At 36.1% G+C, this 23101-nt stretch overlaps 1 protein-coding gene across 2 annotated transcripts in view; it reads left to right on the plus strand.

The window, feature by feature from the left end:
* PLCL1 (phospholipase C like 1 (inactive)) overlaps positions 1-23101 on the plus strand; it is a 391376-nt gene that overhangs the window by 315799 nt on the left and 52476 nt on the right. For both annotated transcript variants that reach the window (XM_076005775.1, XM_012776999.2), the window contains one exon: positions 20328-22802. In XM_076005775.1, coding sequence (XP_075861890.1) covers positions 20328-22802 — 2475 coding nt within the window. The remainder of the gene's footprint in view (positions 1-20327; positions 22803-23101) is intronic.

Genomic DNA, 23101 nt, shown 5'->3' on the forward strand with positions numbered 1-23101 from the left:
AGCTACTTTATAAGTTGATTCGGTGCCATTATTTCCAGGTCTTATTGCTGCTTGAAAGAATTGTTTTTGTTTTTGCTTTTCATTTTTTAATTTCTGCAACACAACCTTCTGTGCCTCTCCCTCTAACTTAAAATATTTGTGGTCCTTATGAGTGTAATAATGCTGATGAGCATTGAATTTCTTTAATGGTGATATTGCGATATCACAAAGCAAGGAGATCATCTTATCTTTAGCAGAAACAAGATAATGTAATTCCCATTACTTATTAAAAAATCTGTTTTCTTCCTTCAGCATTCTCTTGGTCTTCTTTGACATGATGGGATGTTAAGCAGACAGAATAAAAAAAAAATACTATTGAGCTGTGCAACTATTCACAAATTCCACTTCAAACAGAAACACAGTGCACAGCTGTCAAAAGCTTGTAACAGACTGGCGTACTTGACCCCCATAAACTCTTGCCAACCAGCCTTGTGCAGTAGTGGCACCAGTCAGGTAGGGGAAGTTAGAACTAAATTATGATCCTAGCAGCTGTCAATTTAGCCCTTATGGCTTACTAATGTTTTAATTGTGCCAGTCGATCTGAGAGGATTATTTCATTGAAATTTATTGTATCCTTTGGCATTTTAAATGCTTTCATGTTAAAAATAGAATAAAAATATAAAAGGATTTGTTCTGTAAAATTTGGATTCAATCAAAAAGCTGCACTTAAGGACTTAGAAGGCCACATGCGGCTTTAAAGCTGCAGGTTCCCCACTCATGGCCTAGAACATAGTAAGACTCTAGAACCTACTACTAGGGAAATAAAAGTGAAGATTTTAAAAAAGCCCAACTGCTCCAAACCTGCCACTCAAATTACTTATTTGCCTCATTTACATGTTATTGTTTTTGAAATGGCAGATTATCCTTTCTGATAAATTTTCTGCCTTTAAAAACAAGTTTTAGCTACTCTAGGAGAACTCCAGATTTATATAAGATTGTTGTGATGCATTTTTTCTTAAAACATGAAATCCCTTATAATGCAAATAGAACTCCTTTATTAATTTCTCTATATTTGAATGGATATTGGACTTTTCTCAAAGTTGTCTACAATTATATATAACTCAATTATGTGTATTTCCCTAGAACTACTTATATAAAGCAATATTCTTGACACTTTGAAAGTAGTGAATCCCTATTATTTTTCTTGATTTTGTGATACCCTCCCTCTTTTTCCTGAGCTAACAATAGAATTAGATTAAAATGCTGAAAAAAATATGGTTTCAATATTCATGTATTCTTTTTTATTTTTTTGAGACAGAGTCTCACTTTGTTGCCCAGGCTAGAGTGAGTGCTGTGGCGTCAGCCTAGCTCACAGCAACCTCAATCTCCTGGGCTTAAGTGATCCTCCTGCCTCTGCCTCCCGAGTAGCTGGGACTACAGGCATGTGTCACCATGCCTGGCTAATTTTTTCTCTATATATATTAGTTGGCCAATTAGTTTCTTTCTATTTATAGTAGAGACGGGGTCTCACTCTTGCTCAGGCTGGTTTCAAATTCCTGACTTCGAGCAATCTGCCCACCTTGGCCTCCCAGAGTGCTAGGGTTACAGGCAGGAGCCACCGCACCCAGCCTCAATATTCATATATTCTTAACAGGGAATGATCACATCATTAAATGCAATGTCTACTCTTTTTTGATAAGTGTACAAAGTTGAATATTCTGATTTGGTGCAATGTTCTCAAATTTTCCTGACCGTAAGAATCATGTGGGATGGGCGTAGGGTATCATTTGTTAAAAATGTATATTCCTGGGCCCCACCTCCTACCTATCAAATTAGATCTGTTGGACTTGGGAATATATTATTTTATGAGCTATTGCAGGTGATTCTTTGATCAGGTAAGATTGGGACCAGTGACATAAGGCAATAAAGCTTTTGAGTGGGTCAGAATCACCCTTGTCTTAATTAAAACCCAAATTTCTGAACTCTACCTCCAGATTCAATGGGTCTGGGGTAGAGTCTGAAAATCTGCATTTTTAACAAGGTCTCTGGTGATGCTGTTGCTGCCAGTCCAAAGATCACACTTTGTGAACCATTGACTTAGTGGAAAGAATGTAGTCTTGAGATCAGACACATCTGGGTTCCAATCCCATTTATTAGCTGGAAAGTTTTAAAATTTTAATAGTTACTTAATAACTCTTAGATTTTTTTTCTCTTCTTTCTCTAGTTTCATTTTTTTGCATATACTTAAATAAATTCATATACATATACTCATACATTGTGCTTGGGAATAAAAGCTACACTGGATAAATATGGAGTACAGATGGAAGCTGAGGAGGAGGCAGAAATGAGAGCAAGGAGGAGGCTGATGAGTGGGTAGAAGGGAGAGCAAGTGGTCTGTACAGTAATAACTGTGTCCTGGAATAACCAGATCCCAGCAAAACAACAGAATCTGAAGCCAACTCAAGGATGCAAAGTGAATTTATTAAAAGTCAAGTTCACTGTTAACTTTGCAGGGAGAAGAGAAAGGTCACTTGGCTGTATAAGTATGATATCATTGATTAATTTGAATGCTTCGAATCATTACTGTTGAGATTCTGAAAGTTCAGATACTGAAAAAAAGAGAATAATGTTGAAATGGAGAAAGCAATCATCTGAGAGCAGTTTCTCATGACAGTTGAGGATAAAATCATTACTACCTGCTCTTCTTATACACATGACTAATGACATATTTATAAATTTAGTTGAGCTCAAAGAAAGAAATATAACCATCACCTTTAGGATTCAAACCCATTATTTAAGTATGTATGCTTTGTTCTATTAGCTTTTCATGGAAGTCAAACATTTAAGAAGTATTTTTTATCTCTCATACTTTGAAAAATACAAGCCAATTTGGGTGTAAAAATCCAACGTTCATGTAGAAGCCCTATATGGACATAGTGTTCCTATGGAATTTAACTCCTGTAGTAGTAATTAAGAGCAAGAGCCCATGATTCAGATGCCTGGATTCAAATCTTGCTTCCACCACCTAGGCAGAGCCCTTAGCACAGTCACCTATGCCATAGTAATGCTCATTAAGTTAATAATAATCATGGCACGGAGCTATGGGATAGCTACAAACTTTTATTCAACAAATATTTACTGAGTGCCTATGAGGTGCCAGACATGATCACAGGTGCTGGGGACATCTGCTGTGAGGGAGCCCTGGGAGACAGGCAATAAACCTGTGAATAGAAAGTTAATATAATAATGCTAGATGCTAAGGATGGAGCAATTAGCAAAACAAAGTCTCTACCTTCTCTAAGTTACACTACGGTGCTTTGTGTTCAAATTTATGTACATTATGCAGGCTCATCACAAGTGGCATATGACTTAGATTTCCAGACTAGAGTTTTCTGCTTTACTCATCAGACTGAACTCTTGAATTCAATGATCTAACAGAAAGTAGTCTGCAACTTTAAAAAAATTTGTTCATTTCAGTCCTCTCTTAGGCATTAATAGATTTTTTCCATATTAAAAATAAAAATAATAGTGAACTTTCTATGTTTTTGTTCTCTGTTTAAAGTGCTTGTAATTTAAGACTTAGTCACAATATCAAATATAGTTATGTTCGCTTATGATTTCTTAGGAATTTTATTATTGATAATTTAGTAATTTTTATTTCGTTGAGGATAGATTTAATTACACAATCTAAGAAGCTATTGATTCCTACTAACCTCACCATTTTATAGTCTTATTATGTTTGAAAGGTTTAAATAAAATGTATTTCTTGGGCCAAAAGGAGAGTACTCTTTTAGTTTTGCCAAAATTTGCCAAAATTGTATTAAGTGTGACTCATTTGTGACTGTGCTTCCTTCTATAAAATCATAACTAATTTAAAGAAAAGACTGAATGAAAAATTTGATGTTTTTCAGACAGGTGAGTTCACATTTGTCCTCAGCAGGTTAACTGTTAGAACAAATAATTTCAGTGGACCATTTGGTATAAGGAAGATTTATAGGGGTAGAACCGTTAATGGGCTGGGCAGATTTCTTTCCCACCTAAAGATGAAAAGCAAAGGTCCAAAGAAGATATTATAACATTTCTCCTCCGGAGTCTACCCACTTGGAAGGATTTTTAGCATGATCAGTAGCATTCTAATCAGTCCTCTCTCCCATGGTCTCTGTATTTATCAGGATGCCTTTGCTTACAAGTGTCAGCAATCCAACTCGTACTCAATCAAGCAGAAAGGACTATTGACTCGATAACTAACTGGTACGTCTGAGAGTATCTAGCTGAATGCGAGGCAACAAAAGTCATCAGGACCCCCTTTTCTTCCATCTCCCAGCTCTGCGTTTCTTGGCTCTGCTTCCAGATGAGATAAAAATGGGTACTGGATGGGTACCAGACTTACATCCTACCATTTTAGCAACCCCAGAGGAAAAAGAATGCCCCTTTTCCAGGGTCATCTTTTTCCCCAGTGGTTTCATCAAAGTTTCTGGGATTGGGTTTCACTGGGTTGAAGCAGTGGTTAATGCAAGGGTAGCAAATGCTTTGGTTGACCTGTTCTGGACATGCCTACTACAGGATCTAGATCGGTGGTGGGAGTGATAGGACTAGGAAGGGGAGGGGAGACCAGACAGGGGAGGGGAGACCAGGGGCTCAAGACCATAGATGGAGAATGGGGAATGGTGATTCTCTGAGGGAAACACTTAATAGGAGTAGAATGGAGGCTGAACCAGCAAAAACCACAGAAGACCATTTCCTCTCTACTCTCATCAAACCTCTGATTTTCTCTGCCTTCTTCTTCACCCTCAACAAATGACTTTACTTATTCTGTAGAGATAAGACAGAAGTCCCCAGATGTGAATTCCCCTGTTCTACCACCAGTCATTCCTGTCACCTACTTACTTCTGCACTCATCCCCTTCTTCCTTCCTATTACAATGAAGGAAGAATTTTTATTATCAAAGCCATTACCTCCACAAGAACCCTGGATCTCCTCTTGTCTTTTTTCTCAGTTATCCCCTCTGTGTCCTTATCTTCAATTGCACTTTTTCACCCCTTAGTGCATCAGCAAAAACAAACAAAAAACATCTGTTGATTTATATCCTTCTCTATCCCTTGCCCTATCTCTTAATACCCTCCTCAATACCAAGCTTTTGTAGAACATTCTGTACACATTCATTCCTCAATCTACTACTTTCTCCTCTGTACAGCCACCACTCCCTCACTCCACTGATACTGTTCTTTCTCAGATCACCAATAGCATTCATATGATCCAGCCTAGTGGACAGCGTTCTCCATCCTAGTGGACCTCTCACTAGCATTCACACAGTTGACCACCCTTTCTCTCTTGTAGTGTTCTCTTCTCTTGGCTGTCATGACAACATACTCTTTTGGTTTCCTCCTATAGCTTCGGCCTTTATTTCCCATCTCCTTTGTTAGCTTTTCTTCTTCTAACTAAATTTGAAATGTACTTTCCCAAAGGTCAGTGCTATGCACTCTTCTCTTTTTAGTCTGCCTTCTCTCCTTAAGTTATCTCATGCAGTCCCATGGGTTCAGATGCCACTAATAACCCGACAGTCTGTAACTCTCAAATTTATATCCAGACCCCAGATGTCTATCCTGAGATCTAGTTCCTTATTTGCAATACTCCAGAGCCACTCAGAGATCTGCTCCTTCTCTATTTTTTTTTTTAATTTTATTTCTACCAGTGGCTCCTGTAGCCTCTCAGTGCTCAAACCAGAGATCTGAGGGTCCTTGTCCCTCTCCCCATTGCCATACTCTGATTCACCAGCAGCTCCTCAAATAAGCCCACTTCTGTTCTTACCCTAGTTCAGTATACTCTGATTGCTCTTTCAATCAGCATCTACGTGGTCTCCCCTTTAATAGTTTTATATTCTCAAATCCAGCAGCCAGACATATTTTTTTTTTTTGAGACAGAGCCTCGCTTTCTTGCCCAGGCTAGAGTGAGTGCCGTGGCATCAGCCTAGCTCACAGCAACCTCAAACTCCTGGGCTCAAGTGTTCCTGCTGCCTCAGTCTCCTGAGTAGCTGGGACTACAGGCATGCGCCACCATGCCCGGCTAATTTTTCTCTATATGTTAGTTGGCTAATTAATTTCTTGCTATTTATAGTAGAGACGGGGTCTCGCTCTTGCTCAGGCTGGTTTCGAACTCCTGACCTCAAGCAATCCTCCCGCCTTGGCCTCCCAGAGTGCTAGGATTACAGGTGTGAGCCACCACGCCCGGCCCAGACATATATATATATATATATTTTTTTTAAATATAAGAACTTTGACCTCTCTGCCTTAAAAACTCCATAGAAAAAAATTCCGTTTAAAAAATTGTTTTTACAGCCCTCCGCCCCAGCTTCATTTAATTCCCTAACCGCCCCCTTCCCCATGCATTCTCCATAGTGGCTGCTGTCAGTGTAGTTACCTCGGGATCTTGCCGTGTTGTTCCTCCTGCATGGGACACTGGTCTCTGTCAATTTGCCTAGTTAACATGTTTGTTCTTCAGGGGACCCATAGGAACCCTTTCAAATCTAAATTAATTCCCCTCTACATAAAATACCCTGTATTTCCTTTCAGAGCAGTTCTTATAATTTTTAATTACATATTTATATGATTATTCTTCAATACATCTTTCTTCTAGAGATGCCATTACAGTATATACACTATAGAGGCAGGTCAGTGCCTGGCACTGAACTGGGGATCCATAAATGTATTGTTGAAAGAATTTCAAATATTCAAAATTAAGAAGAGTTTTCCATATCATGTCCTTTTTTATTTTGCCAAGCAATGTCACACTGTTGGGAAGAGATAACTATTAATAATTGTATGAAGGCCGGGCGCTGTGGCTCACGCCTGTAATCCTAGCTCTTGGGAGGCCGAGGCGGGCGGATTGCTCAAGGTCAGGAGTTCAAAACCAGCCTGAGCGAGACCCCGTCTCTACTATAAATAGAAAGAAATTAATTGGCCAACTGATATATATATAAAAAATTAGCCGGGCATGGTGGCGCATGCCTGTAGTCCCAGCTACCCGGGAGGCTGAGGCAGAAGGATCACTCGAGCCCAGGAGTTTGAGGTTGCTGTGAGCTAGGCTGACGCCACGGCACTCACTCTAGCCCGGGCAACAAAGTGAGACTCTGTCTCAAAAAAAAAAAAAAAAAAAAAAAAAAAAAAAAAAAAAAAAAAATTGTATGAAGTGACACTTCTTTTTATTTGACATTCAGTGAGGGAAATAGCCATAACTGACACACTAGGAACTGGAAGAGTATAGTATAAAATGCAGAGGTATTATAAACTTAGAGAAAGATGTTCAACCAGGAATAGGAATATCTGGGTTTGGCATCCAACTCTGGCTCTGATTTCTATGTTTTGGGAATGTTGTTCAGTCTCCTAGTGTTTTGGATTTTCTCATCTCTCAAACCTTCCATTTGAGAAAATAAATGTGGAAGCCCTTTGAAAGGTTTAAAACTTCTTAGAAGCGTGAGATGCTCTTCGTCTCTTATTTTGATTGTCATTTGTGAGCAAAAAGTGATTTCACTTGGAGGTTCTTAAAGTGATAATGCACATAGTCACTCTTGTAGATAGTACTAGCTGTCACTTTTCTCTTAGTTCATACAAGTTATTATTAAGAAACCACCTAAGGATGATAATATGAAAGTAAGTAAGTACAGTGAATTCATTATGGATTTCCCGCTTAGTTTTTTACAAGCTTTCTTGATAGCAATGCTAATAAAGTTTAAATATGTTGAGGTGTCAAGTCTTTTTTTCTAAGAGATTAATTAGAGATTAGTCCCTAAGCTATTTGTAAATTACGGTCCTTTTTCATTGTAAAGTATTTAGTGGAAATGCTGTTTTAGGAAAATGATTATAGATTATAAATGGTTTCATTAAGTACTTTATTTCCCTGTCATTCTACCAGTTCGATAGTAACAAATGACTTTAATGTTCTTTTTACCGATAATTTAAATGAGATCTAAAAGATGAAACATTATTTTGAAACAAATTCAATTTAATTGACCCAACGTGGCTTGGAATCCTTGCTGCCAGTGATCCTTTTATGATTTAGTACTGAAGAAAAATATGTAATGTGAACATTTTTCTTTTATTTCTGCACCATGGGATTCACACTCCATGGGATAATGTATCTTATCTTTCCTAGAGAACTTTAGTAGATGTGTTAGAAATTTATCCTTTCAGACTTTGTGCTAGTCGGTTTCATCAACAAATGGGAATTTAAAGTCCTTTGGTAAAACTAATGACCTTGTATAACCAAAAACCCCACCCCACACAATTCAAATTGTGTATTAAATATCTTTGCATTCAGATAATTTCATAGTTTAGAAACCAGTATGTTAATTTACAGTCCTACAAACAACTATGATGTTCACCCCTATTTAAAAACTGCTAAAATGAGCAAGCATAACTATTTCAAATTTTATAGGATTTTGTAAACTTCTCTCAGTAAGAAAGCAAGAAAGCAAACCCCCTGGCAGTTTTTTTAAAAAGTGAGCCAACACTTAGGAATATGCACCAGAATTGAGTGTTAATATTTCAACTGAATTTGGCTCAGATTTACATGGGATATGAGAGAATTTTCATTTTAGTTGCCATTTCTTATTATTTCTTATGCTTACATTCTTGCGCTATAGATATTCTTATGAGGCAACAATCCTGGTGGTAACTGAGCAGATTTAGTTTTTTTTTAATACATTGACAACCGTTACTTTTCCTGAAAGTGTAAAAATAATTCAGAAAATATTTGCTATTTTAAGTAACACTCTAGGTGGAATATTGGATTCATTAGTTGACTTTCCTGAGATTCATGAATTAAATGCAGTTGGTAGAAGAGTGTTTTAAGTGGCAGGAAAGGGCAGAGATTATTTTGTGGGTTGAGATTAGTTGAGATTAGATAATGAACCTCTATTAAAGAAGGGAATTTATACCTCTAATTAAAGAAATAAAGAAATGCAGGTTAGGAGACAATGAAAGACATTTGTGTGTGTGTGTGTGTGTATACACTATAATATATTTTCTGAAGACTTGAAAGTGTGTTGGGGAGGACAATGCAAAGGCAAATTTGGAGTCACATATTTAGACATGAAAATAGAGGGATAGGCTAAGGCTACAGGATGGAGAACTTTTAAGGCTACACTCTGTATTTGGTGATTATGGTTGAATTTTATAGTTAGGATGTATGCCCTGAAGCTTAAAATTCTTGTAACCTGTATACAATTCTCAGTCTAATTCTATAAAATCCTAATTTAATACAGTAGATTTGAGTCTCATTATCAATGGAATGCACTTAATTGAAATCAAATTGATTTAGTCAACTAGTGAGGAAATCTCAGTTTAATCTGCTTTTCCCCTTCTGGGAATATTCATTGACTTATATCTACCCTCAAAGCTTAGAGGTAGAAAAAATTTGATTTAAGAGGAAATATACTATACATTTTCATTCAATTTGATTGTTTAAATACTTAGGAGACTAATTTTACAGATACATTATAAAATTGATTTGTGCTTTGGACATTCTTTTCACTAACGCTAACTTCAAGTCAGTAGTTCTAAAGTGTAAGATTCTAAAATAATTTCCACATAGAAGGTCTGTCATAATATTTAAGGGATTTTTTCTATATTGTATTAGGGGTGCATCGACCATTCCCATGAACAATAAATATTTTAAAAATCGCATTTAACTAAAATAACATCAGTGAAATTATTTTAATAAAAATTAGCCCATGGACTTTGAAATTTTAACCATGCCAAAGTTTTAAAAAGAAAATTATTAACTATCTCTACTAAGTGCATCTTTCTGATAACTAATGAGGTAATTATAGGACTAATGCTTTTTAATTGTCTTTAATGTGGAAATATCTTTAATGTGATATTGCAGTTTGTCAAATGTCTTTGGCAAAGTTTTAGTTATGATCAATTGTTTTTCTCTTTTAACCTATTTACGTATTGAATTACATTGATGGATTGCTTAATGTTGGCTCATTCTTATGTTCCTGGAATAAACCTGACTTTTTGAAGAATTTATTGCTTTTTTAATACATTGGCATATTTTACTTATATTCATGAGAGAGAGATCTATAATTCACTGTTTTGAAATTTTATCAGATTGTGGTCTGTGCTCTGCACAGTGCTTCAGCATTCCTTTTTTTCTTTTATTCTTGACATAGTCTTATGAATTAGGCCAGAAATTATTATACTTTTTTGAAAAAAAATGATAGACATTGATCTTTGCTTGGCACAAAGTCATGCAAGTAGGCAGTGATGGTGAGTAAAATTCATTAGTTTCTAATCCAATACTTTTGGGAGAAGAAATTTAATTATTTCGGCAATTTCTATCAGTATGGTTTTATAGACCTTGAGTTTTATTATTGCAAATAAAAACTATCCTTACGTAGTTTTCTTTCACATTTTTCTAAATTAAGAGAATGGATTTGTTTGCACTTTGACCATAGAGCCTTCACTGGGTATGAATTGGGGGTAGAGGGAGAGTTCTCCCTAAAGGAGTCTCTGTGCTGAGAATACTCATTCTCTGAGATCCGCCATCTGTTCCTTGCATGTGAACAGATGCTGATATTCAGTTAATCAGAGATAATGCAATAAGGATTAAAGTGTTAGTTCTAACCCATTCCGGAAGTTACGGGTAAAACTTGAAACCTTTAATTAGATTCATCTTGATGTTCAAGTCAAGTTGGCTATTTGAGCCAAAGCTTTTATATCTCTATGGTAACTATTCACAAAGGGCATATTCTATTGTCATCATAAGAGAAAAAAATATTAAGGATGTGTTTGCACATAGCATTGGGTCAAGAGAAATGGCATTCTATTTCATAGTGGTTCAGGGATCTATCTTATAGAAAGCTCAGAAATTGCTTTTAGGGATTTATCACAGAAGAAATACTCAATTGAGAGGTTTTAAAATAATTTAAATGTAAGTTTCAGAATCCATACAGACTTAATACAAATGCAAGAAAGGGTCCATTTCCCAAGATATACACCTATTTATTAAATAGTAGACTAGACTTCTCAAAATCTAGAGAAAAATGAATTTAGACTATCAATGAATTATTTATTATTTAATAGAATTAAGTTTTTATAAAATTAAAATTGAAATTTAATCTCCTTGTCCCAAGTCACATATATTTATAAAATGTTTTTAAAAATTAAATTCATGGTTTTAAAATCTTCTGTAAGATTTTTTTCTTAGTGAGAAACCTGCATGTGTTTATAGTATAATAGTATAGTATAATAGAACTGATTCCATCTCTATGAAATATTACTAATAATTATATGTTTTATGTGCCCCTGACTGGAATTTTTAAGTGATGAATATAACCTAGAATCTTGTCCTTACCAAATATTGCACAGAAAACCATAAATTCTGGACATTGACTATTCAACTCTATTTCATTAATGAAAACTTTATGTTCTGAAGAAAAGCTGATTATAAAAATCTCCTATTTCCATGTAAGCTAGTATAACTGTAAATTATTTTCTTGTTTTTATAAATCACATCTATTTCTGAAGCTCATCTCCACTAATTCCCTAGATTAACAAATGATGGAACTCATATAGTATTGAAACATATCTGGCATTTCCTTTTAAGTTTTAAATATGTTTTATTCAAATGTAGTTGACTAGAGAATATGTTTAAACTCCAAAATGACTAAAAATCAATGTAAACAATATGTCGGTATGTCATATTTGAGAGTAAATATTACCATGAAAAATGGAAAAGTCACAGTGAAAGAAGAACTCTTCTGTGAATTGACTGTATACTACACAACAAAAACAGGAAGTTTTGTCGGGAACATTTGTGAAATGAACTCTGTTTAATGATGTTCCATTCCTGTTGATATTTTGATTTTTCAGATAAAGTATTTTAAGTAAATGTGCAAGATTAGTTAGAATAAAAAAATAAAACATGCATAGATTTGAATGCCTACCTAATTACATGTCAATTTCTGATGAATGTCCTAATTAAACATCAAGTTATATGTTTATACCTATGAAATAATTGGAGCATTACATTTACTCTCTATAACACAACATTGAAAGAAATGTATTAGCAATGTAGGTATTAAAAGTATATATTTATATCTTCATCATGGACCTTTTTTTGTTTTCTTTTTTCATCTTTACCAGCTGAATTTAAGATGCAATCATGGATTTTCTTTTTAAAGGGACATGACATTCTGTTTTCCATAAAAAGCACTTCCAATTAATCCTCACACCAGAAACAACAAAGTTGGCACTGGCATAAGCTCAGCCAGGATTCCTGGGCCCTGCTGTGCAGGGGGTCTCCCGAGGAAGGACGGAATCATATCTCAGTCTCCAAGCCCACTTGGTTCTTGGCATCTCTGCTAAGTGTTGCACAGGCTACCTATTAATTTTAAATGTTGTGTTTTTGAGTGTGAGGCAGACATCTGTCTTGGAGCGACAGGACTGATAGATAGCAGCAAGTCATTCCTCAGAGACCACAGAATAATTGTCAGATGACCTTTATTGGTGTCACCTTCATTTTGTTCATGTTGGCACAACTAAGGTGCAGTACTAACATAACTATGCATTGTATGCAGCAGCAGGATTAGTGCAAAAGGTTATGTTGTTGCCTGGAAAAGTGGGAGAGTTAATGTACCTTGCAACTGTACACAAAGCAATGGCCTGTGAAGGATGCAAGAGGAGATTGGTCAGATTATATTGAGAAACAGGGCCTTTCCCGTGAAAGCAGTCGATGCTATATAGGAGTATCTACATAATACTATACCACTACTTTTTCATATGCCCCCTCAGCTCTTTGTGCTCCTCTGTGGTCTTGTTCACAAACATCTTTAATGTTGTTTAAAAATGTTTTTATTGTTTATTTAAAAACATTCTTTATATACTTTGCTTTAATTATTAAATTTGATGATGTTTATCATTATTCCATTAAATATTTACTAATTTCATCAGCTACAAAAAATTTATACATTAAAAGAATGATGGAGAGAAGGCATTTATTCCAGGCAACATTAGCATTGGGATTATGATTTTTTAAAAAAGTTACTCATATGATGCATACATAGCACAGAATAGGGGCTCAATCTTCATACAAATGTTGTATTTGAAATAATACATGAGATATGTATAAAAATAGTTATTCTTGCAGAAAAACCTTAACTGGATAGAAACTATGCAGAATAAGAGCTTTAGATAATCACTTTTATTTAGAGTGTCATTTCTTAATGAGTTCTAATGAGTGAATGATTGCAGTGAAGTATAGCACAAGGGAAGCTTCTTCTGTTCAGGGTGGTACTAAGTAACCACTCTGATATGGACTCTTTCTGCACTCTATCCCCAACTTTGCTTTTAGGACATCAATTATTTTTGCTTTCAAGTGAGAAGAGTCATTTAAGTGAAGATGTGCAAAATTTTGAGGGTCACTGACTGACTATATTTTAATTATTATATTATCCTACTCCTGATCATATTGATCACATGGTATTATATTATCCTACTCCTGAGCATATATATTAGAGTGGGTTTCCTAAAGGAGATGGCTTGAGTGAATTTATTAAATGAATCACCTTTTATAAATGAAATGTAATTTTAAATATGAACATAGAACTGAATTTGGTGAGAGAGATATACGTGCATACACTTAGCATTGACTTTAATAAATTCTGTTGACTTATAAGATGGTATAGAGAAGGAATGTTTTCTTTCTCCATCCTAAAATAGCTGTTCAGGTTTTTACCAGTCAGGGAGCCACTAGGGAGAGCTAATGGTCTACAAAGCTCAGGGCTTCAGCTACTTCCCAGTGGTGACTACAAGGACCTCCACTCTCACTGTATCACACGGTGACATTGGGTAGATCACATGGTGTTAACCATAAATAAGCGTGTCACTGGTTTGTGACCCTGCATTAAGTAATTTGGGCTGACCATGGGAAAATAACTTTAGAAATTTTAATGTGTAATTAATGATATAATTCTCCAGTTGCAACCTTCCCTTACCTTGAAGGCAAGTTTCAGCCTTCGTACTTCCTTGAGTTTTATGTAAAGAATTATTAGGCCTTGTGTACAGAGATGGGTTTTCTCTAGACCACCTAACTGCCAAACGTGGATGTGTATTTGGGCATAGGTCCACTGGACACGGAAAGTATATGCATCCGACTGAATTCCAATCTTTGATCACCAGTCCAAGTTAGTACAGCATTTTTGGGAATAGTCTTCTGGATTCATCACTCTCTGCCTGTTGCTCTAGTCTCATCTGGGGCCACTCTATCCCTCACTTATTAACTGTAGCCATCCTGGCTTTTTTCCTTCCAAAGGACCTTCTCCTCCTCTTCTGGAACTCTTTCCCCTCAGCTCTTCTCAGGGCTGCAGTTTGGCTCTCACTCCTATCTCTCTCTTCAGCATCTTGAAGGGAACATAAGACATTCTCTTGTCAAAGTTAGCAGTAATGTCCTAACTGCCGAATTCAATAAGCTGTCTTCAGATCTTATTTTCCAGCACTCTTTCCTGCAAGTATTGGCTACTATGAAAGCTCATACTCCTGGCTTTCTTACCCCTCAGCCTTTTTCTCCTTTAAGTCTTCTTTCCTGTCCATCCTCTAAATACTTTTGTCCCTCTGGGTTTATCCTATTTCTAACTGCTCTTATTTCATGGTGACTTTATCATGCTTAAAGTTCAGTTTATCCCTGTACAGTTACAACTCCCAACTCTGAAACTCCAGCCCAGATTCTCCCTGGAGGTTTGACTCATATATCCAACTTTCCACTGGATATTTTCACCTAGATGGCCAATAGTCATCTGAAATACTCCATGCCCCAAGGTAAACTTAGTTTCCCCTTCAACTTTATCTCCCCTGATATTTCATATCTCATTTAAGGATATTGCCATTCACCTCTCACTCAAACCAAAAACCTAGAAGCCATCCTATACACAGTCAAGAACTTCTTGTTTTGTCTCATGTTTCTTGATATTGCTCACTCCTCTTCATCCCTTTTATTAGTAAAATACCTCATGCCATCACCATCTCTTCATTTTAACACTGCAATAGTTAACTACTACATCATCTTCAGTTTTGCCCATATTAAATCTTTCTAGCATGTATTCAAAGTGATAATATCTAAGGCAAAAATCAGACCTTACCAATTTTCTCAAAACTCTATAATATACTAGTCCCTAGAACAAAGTAAGTACCCCTTACTGTTTGTCAAATGAATGAAGATTAAGACCAGAGGCCTCTCAATATCCAGGATTGGAACTCATTTGGATTCTAGACTCTATTGTCCATATCGTTTTGCTTGGAACTTCATAGAACCAGAATGAATAGTATAGTTTTATAGTTTATAGGTTGTATATAAGAACGGATAGGGTCCCTGTGGTGAAAATAAAACTTATGTGCCTTTATTTTTGTATTTTAGTTATAATCTATTACATTTTTTATTAAGACTTTCTAAAGAGAACTCTTCAAACATGAGTCTTTGCCCACCCTTTACTCTAAGAGAATGTCACTTTAGTGTGCTGCATTTAAGCTGGGTTTCTGTGTTCTGAAACAAAGATTCCTTCTAATCACAGTTTGACAACTGCTGTTTTGATTTTTATTCTTTAGGATTTTGTAAATCTGTTCTGCTTTAACAAAGAATCATCTTAGAACTGTTTGCCTAAAAACAATTTGCCAAAAGCCAAAAAGTATATGTGGTGATAAAATTAGATGTTTAAACATGCTCACTAGATCACAGGGAAGGAAAATTGAACATGATATTTTCTTTACTCACTTTTAAATTTTATACAATGCTTCAGTATACTTTTTTCCCTGTGTGTTAAAATATGCGTAACATAAAAATTACCACTTTAATTATATTTTTCCTGATTCTTGTTCTTCTGTATACCATTTTAACCATTTTTAAGTGTACAGTTTATATAGCATTAAGCACATTCACATTTTTGTGCTATTTCAGTACACTTTTCCCTGAAATTATTATATTGAAATAATTTGATATTTTTATGATTAAGACCCCATGCTGTGTTTGCATTGAAAAAATAGAGTTTCTTTGGAGCTTATCAATGTGTTGTGAGGGAAAATGATTTTGTTTGTTTTATTTTTAAGGAACTTGCAGTATATTTAATCTTGGGCTCAGAGAGCAAATATCAATGGGAATTTATGGAAATATGTTTATTAATTTGGCTTATGTGAACTTTTTTCAATATTAGTTTAAAATAAAATATGTTTAAGGAGCTGAAAATATTTTACTGTTGTCTAGAAAATAATGAAAAAATTAAAATAATATTTGCCCATTTCCTCCTAGTGTTTTGAAATGATTTCTAAGGTTAGAAATCAGCCCTTACCACTTAAGATTAGATAGAAATTATCTTCATGATATGAATATATTGCAAACAATGCTCATAGATAAATCAGTTTCTTATGTTATTTAACAAGAATAAAATATTTGTCTGTTGCTTTTGTAGTTTATGAGACTTCTTGATTTTGATGATCAAATCCTTTATAAAGTACTGATTAATTTTAAAAGACCATAGATCTAAAATGTAAAGTATTAATTGGATATGTTCCAGGACCATATAAACCTAATTTGGTTTATTCGCTTTATTATTTAACTTATTTAAATTTGATACCTTCTTGGGAAATCATAACTTGGAAACTTATGCATAGAATGTTAGGAAATTGAAAGGATTGAACTCAATGCTTGACTGATTCTTGTACTTCACTAGAATATGGGCCCACGCTTTAGGGGACAGAGGCATCTCAATGTGCTATTTACCCTAACAAATTTAAAGTTTTTTTGTTGTAAGTTGCTCTAAGAGAAACTTTGGTGGTGGTGGGGGTGGAGATTGGTACTTCAACCTCTTACTTTCATTCCCAAGTGAGGAAAGTGGGCTTTGAAATAAATGAAAAGTCCTTGTACTTTATAAAAATCTTCTGGAAGGATGTTATGGTCATTGGCGTCAATTCAATCATCTAATGAGCTGGAAGCTGATGAGAGCATACCTGAACTGATAATAAACTTGGTTGGAAAGTGCCAAAAGTATGTGTCTTCCCAATATATAGATGACTGCAATGGATTCACAGTTATTTCAGAGTAATTTCTTTTTTGTGTGTGTTTACGAACAAGGGAAACCTATAACTAGCATTTTAACTTTCTTAGTCTGTTTATCTTAATAGTCCTCCTTTCCCACCTCCAGTTTGCTAAAATCTTATTGAAGGGAATACAGACATAGGGGCATAGGACTCTTGTCAAGGAGGCTGTGATGGTGAAGTAGCTCAGAAGGGGATTGGAGTCTTCCATTCTTCCTGTGCACTGAAACACCATTTCCATCTCCCCTCCTCCCCACCTGTCAGAGCCAATGCATAGCTCGACCATTGAAAGAACAGTTTGTTGGCACTCTGCTTCCAGATATTATCTTTTTCTGTAGTAGAATTAGAGAAATATCAGAGTCTTGAACCCTTTCCAGCATATTTTGAATATAAATAATCTTGGCTGTAGTTATCAGCAAAGCTAATTATTTGTTCATACATGCTCTGGCCAATTTTTAGCTCATTTGGGGACTTGTAATGACTTTGGTTTTTTGTCTTTTGTGAGATGGGAACCTAAGAATCAGATTTTTAAACTGGTTCCAAGTTTTAGGGATTGCAGGTCAAAGCAAGAAATAAGCATTATTGGGCAGGTGGATTTCTTTGAGGCTAGATAGAAAACATTTATCTCTTGAAGGCCTGTCTTATTAGGAAGGAAAGTCTTGAATGAAGGCAATATCATCACAAAGAAGTGAGGCTTATAAGAGAAAGCTATTTTGTTCTCATAAATAAACAGTGGCTCACTTGAGCTGACCAGAATGTTCAACTGTGGAGAAGGCTAGTGCAATACCATGTGGGGCATAGCAACCAGATACATGCATTTAGAGGAACACTGATTTCCCATTTAAGGTTTGCTAGGAACTATGAGAGGTTTTATAACTCTGCTGACAACAATTCTGTTTGGAACATGATCTGCTTATGTAAAAATAATTTTTAATGTGAAAGCTCTCATTAGCTTAAAAGTCAAATCAAACAGTTGGCATTAAAAGCTGAGTCACAGTCTCACCATCACAATTCACAGTTTCCATGTCTATTTTACTTGGTAGATTAGTCCCGTCTCAGCAGTGCCATTAGGTGCCTGCCTTGATGCTGCGGAAAAATACCAACAAACATCTGATATGACGATCTTAAATGTGTTCTATTAGAGCATCTGCGTACAAACGGCTGAAGATTTATAGTTGTTTTTTAACTTAAGGATGAGGAAATTGACCACTATGGGATAATTAAAAATAGCAACTCTCTGGAAAAGCAGGCGCAAAGCTGTTAAATGCCAGGGCACCGAGAGACAACATTTTGTAATCTAAACTGGGTAATTTATATCTTTGTCACTTGAAGATCTGATACATAGTTGAGTCAGTGAATCATCCCACCAACATCTCATGACTAAAGCAAATTTTGTTCTTTTCACAGGCATGGTTTTAGTCAATTGAATAATAAATTAACCTGTCTTTTCTGTATTGTAGGATAGGCAGGCTCATGCAGGCAGGGTCAATTAAATGAGGACTCAGAAAAGAGATTCTACTCTGTTTTAAAAGAATTCCAGTGAAGGAGATGGCCCAGACAATTTGGTTATTCTTTTTGTGTTTGAAATAGTAACACCATGTGGTTGTTTTCAAAATATTTTCAGTTTATCACTGAAGACTTATGTGAAATCTTCAGAAGTCAGGAATGAATTAGCTTCTGGATAACCCCACAATATTCTGGTCAGTACCTACCAATGGTCCTGTGGTGACCGGACACATGAGGAAATGCTCCTCTTCTTTTGGAAGGAATAACCTTACAAGTGCTCACAGTTTATAAAGAACAGTCAGGTGCATTTTCGCTTTTGAGTCTCACAATAACACTATATTATAGATAAAGATTACTAATTCCTATCAGAAATTAAGATTCAGAAAGGTTAAGTGACTTACTCAAGGTCATATATCTAGTGGGTGGAATAATCACAACTCACAAATAGTTATTTTTGCTCTGAGGACAATGCCCTTTTTTTTACTGACCCTACATTTTACTGACTCTTTAGTATGCTTGTAAAATTGGGCATGGTAAACATGCATTAAGATGCTTCTGGGAAATTTGTTCTTGGGACAATTTTTTGAGTTGATGATGTGGTTGGGAACATTATTAACTTGAGTCTATGGTCAGAACAGAGGAGATGATAAAGAAATATCCAGTTTAATGGCATTGGTCAGATGTTTAATGTACGTGAATTGGGAGTGATAGACTCAGTGGACAGTTCAAGACTAAGATGAAATCCATCATCTCATGAGTATTCAGCGGACTAGAGCTGTATCTTAGGAAGGACAGCAAGTGAAAAGGCCTAAATACAATCAAGAAGGAAACAGCCACAAGAAATAATGAACCTGCTTAAGATACACTAATCTGAATGAATGAAGTTCCATGCCCGGATGGCACTGTTGATCAGAGAGGGGGAAATAGGCTGAAGAGACTGGGATTCTGTGAGACTAAGACCCAAGGACACTTCCAGAAATGGAGGCATTTGCAAAGTGCAAGTGTTCCCTGTGAAATCTGGCAAAAGGTTTTGAAATTTAAATGACATCAGAAAAACCTTAAAAGTTAGTGGAGCCATTCACATTTCTGTTTAGTTGTAAGCTGTGTTTGCTAATGGCATTAGACTCATATGCTGGCATGAATTCCTATAACGTTCATTTAAATTGTTTACGTGAAAATGAGTTGGAAAATTTGCTCAGCTGAGAGCCATTGGCTATTAGCTCTCAATCTGACTTTCAGGACACCTCAAAACACTTTGAGGAAAAAGAGTGATTTTTGGTTAAGCTGTTTAGTTAAGCCCTTTGTGATATAAAGTATGTTACAGTAAAAGCTTTTTATTTAAACTAGCTTTAAGAGAGAACTTTTTAAACTGTTGCAAAATATAAGTGAAGAATACTTAAAGAAATCCAGCTTTATTTCTTTCACATATCAATTGGGAGTTGAGCGAGGTAGTCAATGCACCAGCAGGAAGAGGTTCTTAAGAAATTTGCTTTAATGAACAAATAAGAGTGATTTATACTTAATGTTTAATTTTATTTCAAAGAACAAACAGGCATTTGAAAAATAAGTTTTTTTTCTGAACCGAGTGTCAATTTTCTTAGCAATTTTTCTTTTCTGAAGCACCATGAAGGTAAATTTTAGGCTAGCTTCTGTTGAAATAATCACAATATCTCACAAAAATTTGAGGAGATCATAGAGTGTTACTGAATCTGTGTATTTTTCTAAAGGAAATTGATTCACTCTTTTCAAATTATTTTACAGGATCCTTCAAACCAAAAATGTGGTGGAAGAAAGAAAACCGTGTCTTTCAGCAGCATGCCATCAGAAAAGAAAATTAGCAGTGCAAACGACTGCATCAGCTTCATGCAAGCGGGCTGTGAGCTGAAGAAAGTCCGGCCAAATTCTCGCATTTACAACCGTTTTTTCACTCTGGACACAGACCTCCAGGCTCTTCGCTGGGAACCTTCCAAGAAGGACCTTGAGAAAGCTAAACTCGATATTTCTGCCATAAAAGAGATCAGACTGGGGAAAAACACAGAAACATTTAGAAACAATGGCCTTGCTGACCAGATTTGTGAGGACTGTGCCTTTTCTGTACTCCATGGGGAAAACTACGAGTCCCTGGACCTAGTTGCCAATTCAGCAGACGTAGCAAATATCTGGGTGTCTGGGTTACGCTACCTGGTTTCTCGAAGTAAGCAGCCCCTTGATTTTATGGAGGGCAACCAGAATACACCAAGGTTCATGTGGTTGAAAACAGTGTTTGAAGCAGCAGATATTGATGGGAATGGGATTATGTTGGAAGATACCTCTGTAGAGTTAATAAAACAACTCAATCCTACCCTGAAGGAATCCAAGATCAGGTTAAAGTTTAAAGAAATCCAGAAGAGCAAAGAAAAACTAACCACCCGAGTGACAGAAGAGGAATTTTGCGAAGCATTTTGTGAACTTTGCACCAGGCCAGAAGTGTATTTCTTACTTGTACAGATATCTAAAAACAAAGAATATTTGGATGCCAATGATCTCATGCTCTTTTTAGAAGCTGAGCAAGGAGTCACCCATATCACCGAGGATATGTGCTTAAACATCATTAGGAGATACGAACTTTCTGAAGAGGGACGTCAAAAAGGGTTTCTTGCAATTGATGGCTTTACTCAGTATTTATTGTCACCAGAATGTGACATTTTTGATCCTGAGCAAAAGAAGGTTGCTCAAGATATGACCCAGCCATTATCTCACTACTACATCAATGCCTCTCATAATACCTATCTGGTAGAAGACCAGTTCAGGGGACCAGCTGACATCAATGGGTATGTTAGAGCCTTAAAAATGGGCTGTCGAAGCATTGAACTTGATGTAAGCGATGGTTCGGATAACGAACCCATCCTTTGTAATAGAAATAACATGACAACACATGTTTCCTTTCGAAGTGTCATAGAAGTGATAAATAAATTTGCCTTTGTGGCTTCTGAATACCCACTCATTCTTTGCTTGGGGAATCACTGCTCCCTCCCTCAGCAGAAGGTAATGGTTCAGCAGATGAAAAAGGTCTTTGGCAATAAACTGTATACTGAAGCACCTTTGCCCTCAGAATCCTACCTCCCATCACCAGAAAAATTAAAAAGGATGATCATTGTGAAAGGAAAGAAATTGCCCTCTGATGCAGATGTGTTAGAAGGAGAAGTAACAGATGAAGATGAAGAAGCTGAAATGTCTCGGAGGATGTCTGTAGATTACAATGGTGAGCAGAAACAGATCTGGCTCTGTAGGGAGCTCTCTGATCTGGTATCTATTTGTAAGTCTGTTCAGTACAGGGATTTTGAACTGTCTATGAAAAGCCAAAACTATTGGGAAATTTGTTCCTTTAGTGAAACAGAGGCCAGCCGAATTGCAAATGAATACCCAGAGGATTTTGTGAATTATAATAAGAAGTTCTTATCAAGAATCTATCCAAGTGCTGTGAGGATCGATTCCAGTAACTTGAATCCACAGGACTTTTGGAATTGTGGCTGTCAGATCGTGGCGATGAATTTTCAGACTCCGGGTCCAATGATGGACCTTCATACGGGCTGGTTTCTTCAAAATGGAGGATGTGGTTATGTTCTAAGACCGTCTATCATGCGAGATGAGGTTTCTTACTTCAGTGCAAATACGAAGGGCATCGTACCTGGGGTGTCTCCTCTAGTTCTTCATATCAAGATCATCAGTGGTCAGAATTTCCCAAAGCCCAAGGGAGCTTGTGCCAAAGGGGATGTCATCGATCCGTATGTTTGTATAGAGATACATGGAATTCCAGCGGACTGTTCGGAACAAAGAACTAAAACTGTACAACAAAACAGTGATAATCCCATTTTTGATGAAACTTTTGAGTTTCAAGTAAACCTACCTGAGCTGGCCATGATCCGTTTTGTTGTTCTGGATGATGACTACATCGGGGATGAGTTTATAGGGCAGTACACGATACCCTTTGAATGTTTGCAGCCTGGGTATCGGCATGTTCCCCTGCGCTCTTTTGTGGGTGATGTCATGGAGCATGTAACCCTTTTTGTCCACATAGCAATAACTAATCGAAGTGGAGGAGGAAAGGCACAGAAACGCAGCCTTTCAGTGAGGATGGGGAAGAAAGTTCGGGAATATAACATGCTCAGGAATATTGGTCTTAAAACCATAGATGACATCTTTAAAATAGCAGTTCATCCTTTACGAGAAGCCATAGACATGAGAGAAAATATGCAGGTAGGAAAAAAATCTCACATTCTCCTCCTCTACCCTGACATGATTGCAATATTATTGTAAATCTCCATATTAGATTAGTTATAAATCATTTCTATACCTAACTTTATATATTTATTAGAAGATTTCATATAACTTAATATAATTCTTGAAATATATCTTTGATATATTTTATATTATGTATATAATGTATTTTATATTATGTATATATGTATCTTATATTATGTATTTAAAATACATATTAAGGAGGGTTATTATAAAGTTTTTGCAAGTAGTGCTGATAAACTATATTAACATAAAGT

The sequence above is a fragment of the Microcebus murinus genome, chromosome 8 (assembly GCF_040939455.1).
Source record: "Microcebus murinus isolate Inina chromosome 8, M.murinus_Inina_mat1.0, whole genome shotgun sequence".
Classification (NCBI taxonomy): domain Eukaryota; kingdom Metazoa; phylum Chordata; class Mammalia; order Primates; family Cheirogaleidae; genus Microcebus; species Microcebus murinus.